Raw genomic sequence first — 13,048 nt, forward strand, 5'->3', positions numbered from 1 at the left:
GCTGTAAATCTTCACAGGAGCAGAAAGCCTCATCTTTCTCCTGAGGAATAGCTGGTAGTTTTGAACTGCCGACCTTGAGGTTAGCAACCCGATTCGTAACTACTACGCTACCAGAGCTCCTTTAAATATTATATAGGAGTTAGTTAATTAAATAGGGTTTAATGAGACCCTGGTGTGGTACTTAGGATAAACACTGGACTATTAACTAAAGGTGGAAAGTTGAGACCCACCAGTCTCTCTTGGAAGCACAATACAGGTACATTATGAGTCCGAATTGACTAGCTGACACAAAACAAAACAAAAAAATATAAGCAAACACATTTGTCAAATTTTTATTCTTTAATTATGACTAAATTTGCATTACTCTTTTCTTTCCTGCAGTTTCATCAGCTCCATGGTACCAGGAAACCAAACACATATTTCAGAATTTATACTTTTGGGGCTCTCAGACGAGGCAGATATACAGCCCCTCCTCTTTGGTCTGTTCCTGTCCATGTACGTGGTCACCTTCACTGGGAACCTGCTCATCATCCTGGCCATCATCATGGACTCCCACCTCCACACACCCATGTACTTCTTTCTCTCCAACCTTTCTTTTTCAGACATTTGCTTCATTTCTACCACTGTTCCAAAGATGCTGCTGAACATTCAGATACAGAATAAAGTCATTACATATGAAGATTGCATCACCCAGATGTATTTTTTTATGCTTTTTTTGGGAATAGACAATTTCCTCTTGACCGTGATGGCCTATGACCGGTTTGTGGCCATCTGTCACCCATTGCACTACATGATCATTATGAAGCCCAGGATCTGTGGTCTCCTGCTTATGGCAACCTGGTTATTGAGTGCTCTGCAGTCTTTACTACATAGTTTAATGGTTTTGCGACTGTCTTTTTGTACAGAATTGGAAATCTCCCACTTTTTCTGTGAACTTATTCAGGTAGTCCAACTTGCTTGTTCTGACACTTTCCTCAATGACTTAATGATGTATTTTACAGCTGGATTTCTGGGTATTATTCCACTTGCTGGGATCTTTTTCTCTTACTTTAAGATTGTGTCCTCTATTTTGAGAATTTCATCAGCTGAGGGAAAGTGTAAAGCCTTTTCCACTTGTGGGTCTCACGTCTCACTCATTTCCATGTACTATGGTACAGGTTTTGGAGTTTATCTTAGTTTATCTGCTACCCAAAACTCGAGGGCCACTGCAATAGCCTCAGTGATGTACACTGTGGTCACTCCCATGCTGAACCCCTTTATCTATAGTCTTAGAAATAAGGAAATGAAACAGGGCCTAAGAAAACTCTTCAACTGCTAAACATTATAAAAGAGAATGATTTTTCTCAAGATTACAGTTACTCTTGAGCCACAGAGCTCAAAATCATGAAGATCTAAATCCTGCTCTCATCAGCTCACAAGTTTGCATTATTTCCAGAACCCAACCTTCTTTATTTTTTATGGTATAAACAACTTCTTCTTGTTTATTTCTTTCAAAGTCTTTTTTATAAACCAAAATTTTCACTTCACCAGATAATTTCTTCATGTTGACTACAGATGATTCACTATAAAACAAGTCTTCTAATGGGAGCCATGGAATACAAGCATCCAATCATCCCATTGGAACTGCATTGTTATTGTCCTCAAAACCCAAAAATGAGATGCCAATTTTTAGAATCCCATTTTGGAGTTTATTTCCTGTTATTATTTCTGGCTTGTAATATTTTATCTCTTTGGGTTATTGTCTTCAGTAGAAGTCTCGTTAAACATTCTGAACAAAAAAAAAAACTTTAATTATATACTTAATAAATTATGAAATGAACTTCTGGTATATACTTCAGATATTGGATATGACTCCCAGAACAAAAGTAACAACCAGATCAACTAAGAACATTGATCTCTTTTATCACCAGGAAGGAGTTGGTATCAAGGAGACTCCACTGTAATTATTGGTTTCATGAGCATGACACATGTTCTGCAGCCTAGATAATATGATTAATTTGCTTTGTTAGTTCCAGACTCACTGTGTCTGATGGATGTGCACTTGTCTAACTAAGTGTGATACATCACTTCTTCATACCTACGACACTATTAATTTCACAATTTACCTTCACTTATTCTGAGTAACCTCATGCTTTCCAACTATTCTTGGCCACATAATTGGTTAGAACTAAGTACCTGACTCACTTTTGCCCTCTGATTCTCTCCTGTACATCTACCCAATATCCCAACAATCACATACATAACTCATGATTTAATGTTTCTAGAAAATATGGTTTTCTAATGACCAGTCTCTGCAGAAAAAGAAACCAAACCAAAGGATGGAGGAATGGATGCTGATTGGCAACAATCCTATGTTGTTGTTGATGTTAAGTTCCATCAAGTCGGTTCCAACTCATAGTGACCCAGTACAGGATTTCTGAGGAGTAGCTGGTGGGTTTGAACTGCCGACATTGTGGTTCACAGTCCAGTGCTGATCCATAGCACCAAAGCACAGAGTAAAAATACCACATAGGATTTCCAAGGCTGCAAACATTTTACACATGCAGACTGTCACATTCTTCTCCCATGGACTGATTCATGAATTTGAACTGCTGACCTTTTGGTCTGCAGTCTACTGCTTTAACTGCAGCTTCATCAGGCAGATGTCAAACTTCCTTATATTTTGAGTGTGTTTTAAGACAGGATGATTATATATCCATCAAAGTTCCCCAAGGCTCTTTCCTATTTCTGGTCTAATATACACAGTTTGATCATAATTTAGTTATAAAGGATGATATATAGAGCATGAAGTAAGTGAGTTATAGAGGGCTATAACAACGCTATGCATTCTTAGATCTTTCCTTTTTTTAAAACAAATAATATGTGATAAAATATGTATGATGTAACATTAGCCATTCTAACCATTTTATGTGTGGAATTTTAGTGGAATCAATTGTATTTGCAATACAATATCACCATCACAACTATATATTTCCAAAATGCATTTTATCATTCCAAATATAAATTCTGTACTTATTAAACAAGCACTTTACCTTTTCCCAAATTTGTATAATTGGATTCACGAAATAAGGAGTCATACTCATACAATATGAACCTTTTTCATATTCGATTCTTTTATTAGTAATAACATTTAAGAACCATCCTTCTCATTTTTAATTTGATAAGTGGTTTATTTTCTCATCAGAGTAACATCTCATTATATGGAGTCCTGGCATGGTGCTGTAGGATAAACACTGAACTTGACGGTCAATTTGAACTGCAAAGTCAACAGCTCACCTTGGAAACCCTTAAAGAGTTACTATGAGTTGGGACTGACTCAAAGATACTTAACAACAACAACAACATTTTATTATATAGATATGTTACAAGTTTATCCATTCACAGTACTAAAAGACATCTTGGTCACTTCCAGTTTTTCAGATTATGAGTAGAGATGTTATAGAAATTTTGATGCAGGTTCTATGTGAATATTAAGTTTTCAAATAAATTGGATAAATGTCTAGGAGCAAACAGTGGATTATATGATCAAACTAGTTTTATAAGAAACTTCAGCTCTCTTCCAAAGTGGTGGTACCATTTTACATTCCCACTAGCCATGACTGAGTTGTAGTTATGGTTGTTAAGCGTTGTTAAGTGGCAGTCATGGTACTTTCAATATTATCAGCCAATACCATTACTCTAATGCATCAATTCTCCTAAGGTCTTCCTCTTCACTACCCAACTTTCATATGTATATGAGGTTACTGAACATATCATGGACTGGGTAAGACTCATTTTAGTCCTAAAATTGACATCTTTGCTCTTCAAACTTTTAAAAAGACCTTGTGCATCATAATTGACTAATGCAATGCATCATTTGATTTCTTGACTGCTGTTTCCATGTATGTTGATCGTTGAAGTCTTTGACAACTTTTTTTTTTCTTTTCTTTTATATGGATGTTGTTTACTGGTTCAGTAGTGAGGATTTTTGTTTTCTTTACATTGAGATGCAATCCATACAAAAGGCTGAGGTCTTTGATCTTCAGCAGTAAGGAATTTAAGTCCTCTTCACTTTCTGCAAGTAAAGTTGCATCATCTGCATATCACAGATTGTTAATGACTCTTCCTCCAATCTTGATGTCATGTTTTTCTTCATATAATTCAGCTTCTCAGATTAGTTGCTCAGCATACAGATTGAATAAGCATCGTGAAAGAATACAACCCTGGCACATGTATTTACTAATATTAAACCATTCAATGTCCCCTTTTTCTTTTCAAACAGCTGCCTATTAGTATATGCGCAGGTTCCTCATAAGCAAACTAAGTGTTCTGGAATACTCATTCTGTGTAATGCTGTCCACAGATTGCCATGATCCACACACTTGAAAGCCTTTGCATGGTCAATAAAGCACAGGTAAGCTTCTTTCTGGTATTCTTTGCTTTCAGCCAACTCCATATGATGTCAACAATGATATCCCTCATTGCACATCCTCTTCTGAATTCAGCTTGAACCTCTGGAAGTTCTCTGTCAATGCATGGTTGTATCCATTTTGTATTATCTTTAGTAAAACTTTACTTGCATGGGATATCAATGCTATCATCTAATGATTTCTTCATTCCTTTGGGTCACCTGTTTTCAGAATGGCTGTAAATATGGATCTCTTTTAATCAGCTGGCCACATAGTTGTTTTCCAAATTTCTTGGTAAAGATGAGTGAGTGCCTTCAGTGCCACATCAATTTGTTCAAAGATTTCCATTTGTAGTCCATCAATTTCATGAACATTGTTCTTTGAAATGCCTTCAATGTACCTTGGATTTTTTCCTTTGTTATCATTGCCTCTTGATCATATGCTACCACCTCTTGAACTGGTTGAATATTGCCCATTTCCTTTTGGTACAGTAACTCTGTATATTCTTTCTATCTTCTTTTGATACTTTCTGCATCATTCAATATTTTGCCCTTGGAAGCCTTCAATACCACAAGTCAAGACTTTAATTTTTCCTTCAATTCCCTCAGATTGAGAAATGGTGAGCGTGTTCTTCCCTTTTAGTTTTCTAACTCCAGGTCTTTGCACATTGCATTATAATATTTGACTTTATGTTAATGAGCTGACCTTTGAAATGTTCTTTACTGCACTTGTACCTCCACACTGCTTCCGGAGCTCTGGTAGCGTAGTGGTTACGAATAGGACTATGAACCGCAAGGTCAGCAGTTCGAAACTACCAGCTATTCCGCAGGAGAAAGATGAGGCTTTCTGCTTCCGTAAAGATTTACAGCCTCAGAAACCCTGTACAGGGTCGCTATGAGTCGGAACCGACTCCACGGCACATAACAACAACAACAACAACAACAACAACAACAACAACGGTGGAGAGCAAGATTCAGTCTCTTCTGACATCCGTTTTGGTCAGTCCCTTCTTTTTTGTCTTCTTAAGGATCTTTTGCTTTCCTCTGTATAGTGTTCTTTATGTCATTCCAGAACTCTTCTGGTCATCTATCTTTAGTATCTGATGCATCAAATATGTTCTTCAGATGATCTGAAATTCAAGTGGAATGTATTCAAGATCATATTTTGGCTTGTGTGGACTTGTTTTAATTTTCTTCAGCTTAAGAGTGACCTTGCATATGAGCAAGTGATGATGCATTCCACACTCTGCCCCTGACTTTATTTTGATTGATGACATGGAGTTTTTCCACTGTCTCTTTCCACAGATATAATTGATTTTATTTCTGGTGTGGTTCATCTTCTATGTTATTTTAAAAAAGGTATTTGCAGTTAAAAAGTCATTGGTCTTAAAAAATTCAATGATGTGATCTCCAGCATCTTTTCTATCATCAAGACCACATTTCCCAACTTTCCTTCCTGTTTGTTTCCAGCCTTTACACTCCAATCTCCAGTAATTGTCAATGCATCTTGTTGTATGTTTGATCAATTTCATACTGAGGAAATTGTTAGAATTCTTCAATTTTGTCATCACTGGCATTAGTGGTTGATGTGTAAATTTGAATTATAGTGGTATTAAACTGATCTTCCTTGTAGACATATGGACACCAACCTATCACAGACAGCATTGTACTTTAGGACAGATCTTGATATGTTCTTTTTTATGATGAATGGAACACCATTCCTCTTCAATTTGTCATTCCTGGCAAAGTAAGCTATGATTCAGAATGGCCAATACCAGTCCATTTCAGCTTACTAATTCCTAGGATATCAAAGTTAATGTGTTCCATTTTATTTCTGAAGATTTCTAGTTTCATATTTTATACATACCATGTTCCAATTATTAATGGGTGCTTATAGCAATTTATCTTCATTTTGAGTTGTTCGCCATAAGCAAATGAAAGTCCTTAGGCTTTACTCCATTCTCATCATGATGGTCAACTCTATTTTGATAAGGTAGCTCTTCTCCAGTCTCATTTTGAGTGCCTTCCAACTTGAGGGTCTCATAGTGTGAGACTGAATCTGACAATATTCTAGTGCTCTGCATCATGTTTTAATATTAGGTATTCTGGTGCAGTGTTACTCTGCTATTCATAAGGTTTTCAGTGACGAAATATTCAGAAATAGTGCTTCTCTTCTTCTTCCCAGTCTGTCTTCAATTGGAAGCTCAGATGAAACCTGTCTAGCATTTGTGACCCTGCTGGTATTTAAAATACCCATGGCATAGCTTCCAGAATCAAATAACACACAAACCACTACAATACAATAAACTGACTGATGTATTTCTCAGCCCATGAACTGGACAGGTACGTGTGACTTAAATGGATAGTAATTGGAAAAATGACAGAAGTAAATTCTGAAGTTCACCTGTAAAGTTTCCCAAAAAAATCCACTGAAATGGATAACAGTCATCCCAGAGTCTCTATTCACAAGACACCCCTTCTTCACACCATATCCATCCTCTCCCATGAAGGACAAGAACTTCACTTCTTGGTCTGTACTCTATGGAAAGCTCAATTGCTCAGGAACTGAGTTGGAATTTGACAGTTATTCTAAGAAGGAGATTTAATGTATTTAATAATATGTGTTATAAATCAGAGATGCACCAGACACTGTGCTAGATAGAGAGGAATGAAAATTCTGTTCCTACCCATTTGCTGGTAATGTAACGATCCATAGAATACATAATGTTAATTTTATGCCTCATTATGCATTGATTTTCCCATTTATCTCTCAGAGATTGCCCTTGTTCTCCGTTAAAACTTCCTGGGCACTTCCTAATTCTGGTATTAGCAAAGAACTTGGTATCTTTTCTAGTTGGACTGATTAGTTAGTGAATGAGTTTGAATCTTTGAAGTCCATCATAAGTTATCTCTGTTCAAACAAGGTTTAGGTTTTCTTAATTATTTCAAGGATTATTGCTTTCCAAATTAGCAGGTCTCAATCTTGTCTGTTGTGGTCAAGGGAAAATAAATAAATTAAGGAGTGACATTATGCCCAACTTTTATGTCTTCCCATATACCTGTTCTTCTCACTAACATCTCCCCATCCTTTAGCTCTTTTCTTACAAGGTTCCTCCTGAGAAAAGTTTCCTTCTCCTTTCATAATATCCTCAATTACTTTGGCTACTTCAGTAATAGGCTTCCACAGCTTTCTGTACTTCTACTCAAATTTATACATTAGATTCCTGCAAACACTTAGCATGTCACTTGTGTCATTGTTTGAATGATCAATTCATCCTTACAACCAATAACATAATCATGAACATATTAATATATTTACCACCACCACCTACCTGCCTTTGAGCCAATTCCGATTCATAATTACCCTGAATAAGCTTTCTGAGGCTGTAACTCTTTACGGGAGCTGAAAACCTCATCTTTCTTCTATAGACGGTTGGTGGCTTTGAACTGCCAAGCTGTAGTCAAGAGTACAGTGCTTTTTCTACAGTCCAACTAGGGCTTCTTATGTTAAAATGTGTCATAGAATTGTTATATTATGCTATATGACATTATGAAATATACATTGTATACTATGTATAAACCGTTCTTATAGTAGGACCTGTTCTCTTCTAGACAGACATCTGTTTATCTGTTGTCCCTTGTATATGTGTACATACTCACTGAAGGTATTCCATAATCCTTTTATCTGATAGGACAATTACATGAGAGGGATGACTGTTTATCCTACTTTGTCTGTCAGGGATGAGTTTCCTTTTATTCAGGGATTATTGCAATTTAATCAAAATTAAGACATGGTAAATATACAGTATTGAACTTTTATAGGGTTGTATGTAGTCAGATTATTTTCATAATCTATGATACCACAATGAATGATATCAAACTATGTTCTTTAGACCTTTGGAGAAGGAAATAAACCCCTAGAGTAAACATTATGGGTAATCATACATGCTGGAAAGACACCAAAAGAGAGATGATTCCCCCTCCTGGGAAGGAGTCCAGTGGGATAAACCGTGTATATGGAGTTACACGTTGTTTCCCAGTGGTGAAAACTGGCACATGTTTGCTTTTCATTTCTTTTGTAGCTCTAGAGAAATACATTTCTTAGGTAGTGTAAAACAAAAGAATACTTCATTAATGAGGCATATGGGAATTCAACCACAAAAACTAAGGCTTGTAAATACTTCCCCTACTCCGGTGAAAATCTATTTGGCTAATTCAGGAGATAAGAAAGTTCAATTGTATCTTCCTGAAGACTCATGAGTGAATTCATCTCTCTTCTCTTTCTGGAGGTCCAGCTTCTAACATTCACAGTGGTACACAAAAGAAACATAATTTGTAAACTTAAAAATTTCCTTGATAATTTCTGGAATCATCACAGGTGATGGGAAATGGAGACTAGGTGAGGACTCTCTCTTGTTGGTGGTAACTACAGAGAGGTATCAACAGGAATAAAAAAATAAAGGAAAGTTTAATAATTCCTGCTAAGTTAAAGTGCTTGATTCTGGAGGGCAATTCTGGATACACTAAAATATCTTCATTCTCTAATCCATCTTCTCTGGTCTGTTTCCCATTCATGGTTTGGACTTCTGGTTTGAACCTCCCTCTGTCAACAGGTTACCCTTTGTTTCACCATATTGCCTTTCCCCATGATTGTAGGATGAATCTGTTTAATCTTATCTTGATAACTCATGAAACATTTATTCAACACTAAATCATATTCTAGAAATAAATATAATTTCATGCTGAATAGGATGTGAGTAGACATTAATCTTTCTCTCAGAACCTTACTGTCTACACAGGCCAAGAGACATATAAATAAATAAATAATGCATCCTGTGATGCCCTCTTCCTGGGGAAGCAAGTGAAGACTTCACAAAGAAGTTTATGAGTGTCCTGAACTATGAAGGAGGAGGCAGCAGGGGACTGAATGCTGAGTTTAAACTGTAAAATGTGCTTAGGGAATTACACATACTAGTAAATATCTGATGAGAAATGAAGGCATGGAATGTAAAATGAGGCTGAATACATAGGCAGCTGTCCTATAACAGCCTTGTATTTTGGTTGCAGGACTGACATTGAATTCTGAAGCTAATGGAGAGTCAGTGCAGAGTTTATTGAGAGGATTTCCACCATCAGGCTCACCCTTGGAGAGAACTGCCCTGGTCAATGTCAGGAGCAGACACATTATTGCTGTTCTCAAATCATAGGAAGTTGAGGGATGAAAATAGCACAATAGAAATGGGGAATTCATCTGTGAGGGATTGAGTCATAATGTAACCAAAAATCCTGGACATTAAAAAAATTATTTTATTATTTGACTCTTTTGTGACTTTGTTCTGATTTTAGAGATAAAGAGCATGAGCCATACAGCAGTGATTTCGCTTGCCCAAGGCTAGTAATGGAGACTGAGAGAAGCTACATCTTGTTGTTTCCAAGTTGTTTGCATTTTACTAACATGCTTCTATTTTCAAACATTTTATGTTTTTGTGGTATATTGTTGAGTCAATTACAACTCATAGTGACCCTGTATAGGATTTCTGATGAGTGGTTAGTGGGTTTGAACTGTCAACCTGTGGTTAGCAGTCCAGTGCTTATCTTAACAGTGCCACACCAGGACTCCAGACATTTTTACAGATATAGATAAATTGCAAATAGAGAAGACACCATTCCCATAAACCACAAACTCAGTCCCCTATTATTACCATCTCCCATCCAGAATCCTACATTACACTTATTTGTCATATCTCCTTAGACACCTCTGGCTCTGACAGGCTCTCGGATTTTCCTTGTTTTTGATGATCATCATAGTGTGGAGTACTGGTACAGTATTTTATGTAATGTCTCTTGACTAGTACTTGTGTGATACATTTTTCATGATTAGATTAGAAATATGTTTTTGTTTAGTTGTTTGTTTGTTTTTTGAAGGAAGACCACAGGAGTGCCAGGCCATTTTCATCTATCATTTTGTCAACATCTAGAAAAGATCTGGCTTGGATTTTGATTGGGATTGCATTAAGTGTATAGATAAAGTTGGGAAGGATTGCTATCTTCCAAATATGGGTGATTATTTAAATTCCTCAACACAGAATATCTTTCCATTATTTTAATTGTTTTACGTCTCTTATAACTGTTTTCCAGCTTTCAGTCTAACACTTTTATATGTACTGTGTTAGATTAACAACAAAATATTTAATTTTGGAGTTCTATTGTAAAACACATATATTCTAATTGCTCACTGGACAAATATTCACTGCTGTGTATGTATCTTGAAAATTGTCACCTTGCCCTCCTCATTAATTTCAACATTTTCCTCTTTATTGTTTTTCTTAGGGATTTCTACATAGGAAATGTTGTCTTCTGTGAACAAAGGAAGCAGTATTTCTTCCTTCCCAATCTGTAATCCTGGTGTGGTGCTGAAGGATATAAACTGGACCTCAAGGTTGGTTTAAATTGCATGATTGGGCCTTCAAACTCATGTGTCAGAACTGACTCAATGGCACTTGAAAATAATCTGTAAACCTTTGTTTGTGTGTATTGTTGACCAAGTGAGAACTTCCAGTACAACGTTAAATAAGAGTGGTAAGAGGAAACACCTTGCTTTGTTGGTGTTTTAAAGGAGAAAGTGTCTAATTTTATACCAGTGAGTATGATTCTAGCTGTCAGTGTTTGTAGCTATTGTTTACCAAAACTAGTGACTTTTATTTATTTTTAGTTTTTGGTGAATTTTAAAAATATAAGTAGTGATTTAAATTTTATCCAATGCTTACTGGCATTGATTGATATGATTTGTTTTCCCTTTAGTTTGTGTGGTAGTTGTTAAGTGCCTTTGAGATGTGGGTTCATGTATTATCCTGCAGCCCCACACTAGGACTTCCAGTGCCACATTAGGATATTACACTAATTTATTTTCAAATTTGAACCAGTCTTTCATTCCTGGAAGAAATCCCATTTAGTTGCTGTATATAATTCTTTCACATATTTTTGGATTCAATTTGCTAATATTTTGTTGAGGAGTTTCCTTTGCTACGTAATCTTTGTCTGGTTATAATATTACTGTAATGCAGAGTTCATAGAATAAGTAAGAAAATGTTCCCTCTACACTTATTTCTTAGATAAGAATGTGGACAACTGGTATCAACTCGTCTCTAAATGTTGGTAGAAACCACTAACATTTCACTAATATGTTAAATATTAGTCTATTTCATACTAAAATACTCGCAAACTGTTTTTATTTTGGCAAAAAAAAAATACTTGAAATTCTTGTTTGAAATCTCTGCCATTTTTCAGGTGTTTCAATTATTTACTGTTTTTGAAAGTTATCTATGTAATTTGAGTATAGGAATCCTTTTAGGTCATAAAGATTGGTAATATTTATCTAGTTGAATAATGTCACTATTTTTCTTCTTCTGGGTCTAGTTAGATTTAGTGACTGAAAGGCTGTGAGCACCTAAGGAAGTCACACCATCTCTTAATCTTAAATAGCTGTCAATATTCTCCTTTCCTCCCTGCTTGCCTACTTCATTCTTTTCTTCCTTTCAGTAGACTGGGTTTCTCTCCTTCATCACATGACAGAAAATCAGTGCAAGAAAGCCCTGTCCAAGAGCTGACTTGTCCTTGAGATACTCACAGTCATGGCAACCTTATTTTATTTAAAGTTGTTAAGTGCCTTAGAGTAGGTTTCAATTTATAGCAATCCTTTATAGGGTTTCCTAGAAACGACTTGTGAGTTTAAACCACTACCTTTGTGGTTAAAATGGACTTTGTGGTCTAGTACTTATCCTATAGCACAGAACCTCTGAATTACAAAAATGAGTTCTCAAAAGAGAGTGAAACATACTGATCCATCTGTAGAGAGTCCTTTTCAGCCTTACATGCAGGAGCCCATAATACAGCATCATGGGTTGAGTATTGAGGTGGTAGGAGAAGTTATCAGTGAATGGAATACAGGTTGAGTAAATAACTCCAGCTGTCTTCAACAACAAGACAATGTAAACATAATATCAAACTTAGGCTGAGGAAAGAGAGTATCTTTTAGGGGAGAATGAAGTATGCATCATTTATGTCCATTATATTCGTATAAACAAATAGCAACATAACATAACATAAAACAGCATAATATAATATAAAAATAGTTATTGCTGAGGCGGATTGTTCTCAAGTGGATTCCAACTCATGATGAATCTGTATGTGCAAAGCAAACCTGCTCTATAGGACTTTCTAAGCTGTTTTCTTAGTGAGGCAGACAGCCAGTATTGCCTTCAGAGGCTTCTCTCAGTTGATTCCAACTGCCAACTTTTCAGCTAGCACTGGGATGCACAGCCCTTTGTACCACCCCTGTAGGGTCCCATATCATGGAGTCTTCTACAACGTAGGAATAATCTTTTCTCTTGTTTCCTCTCTCCTCTTACCTACAGCCTCAATCCATCTAACTTTTCCTACTTAATTTATAACATCATCCTTGTTGTTTCTAGATGGCATGAATAATACTCCAGTTTCAGGGACTTTGTACAGCCTATATGTTTTTCTCCACTACTAGTCTGTCATGGAGCTCTGGTAGTGTAGTGGTTATGAATTGGGCTGCTAACCTCAGGGTCAGCAGTTTGAAACTACCAGCTGTTCCATGGGAGAAAGATGAGGCTTTCTGCTCCCGTAAAGATTTAC

General features: G+C 36.3%; 1 protein-coding gene and 1 pseudogene across 1 annotated transcript; one reads left to right on the plus strand and one right to left on the minus strand.

The window, feature by feature from the left end:
* Positions 1 to 396, minus strand: part of LOC102841723 — a 12,153-nt pseudogene extending 11,757 nt beyond the window's left edge.
* Positions 395 to 1,318, plus strand: LOC102842112 (olfactory receptor 7A5-like). Its single transcript, XM_006877843.1, has one exon. The coding sequence runs from the start codon at positions 395 to 397 to the stop codon at positions 1,316 to 1,318; it is 924 nt and encodes a 307-aa protein (XP_006877905.1).
* The last annotated feature ends 11,730 nt before the right edge of the window (positions 1,319 to 13,048 follow it).

The sequence above is a fragment of the Chrysochloris asiatica genome, unplaced genomic scaffold, assembly GCF_000296735.1.
Source record: "Chrysochloris asiatica unplaced genomic scaffold, ChrAsi1.0 scaffold00632, whole genome shotgun sequence".
Lineage (NCBI taxonomy): Eukaryota > Metazoa > Chordata > Mammalia > Afrosoricida > Chrysochloridae > Chrysochloris > Chrysochloris asiatica.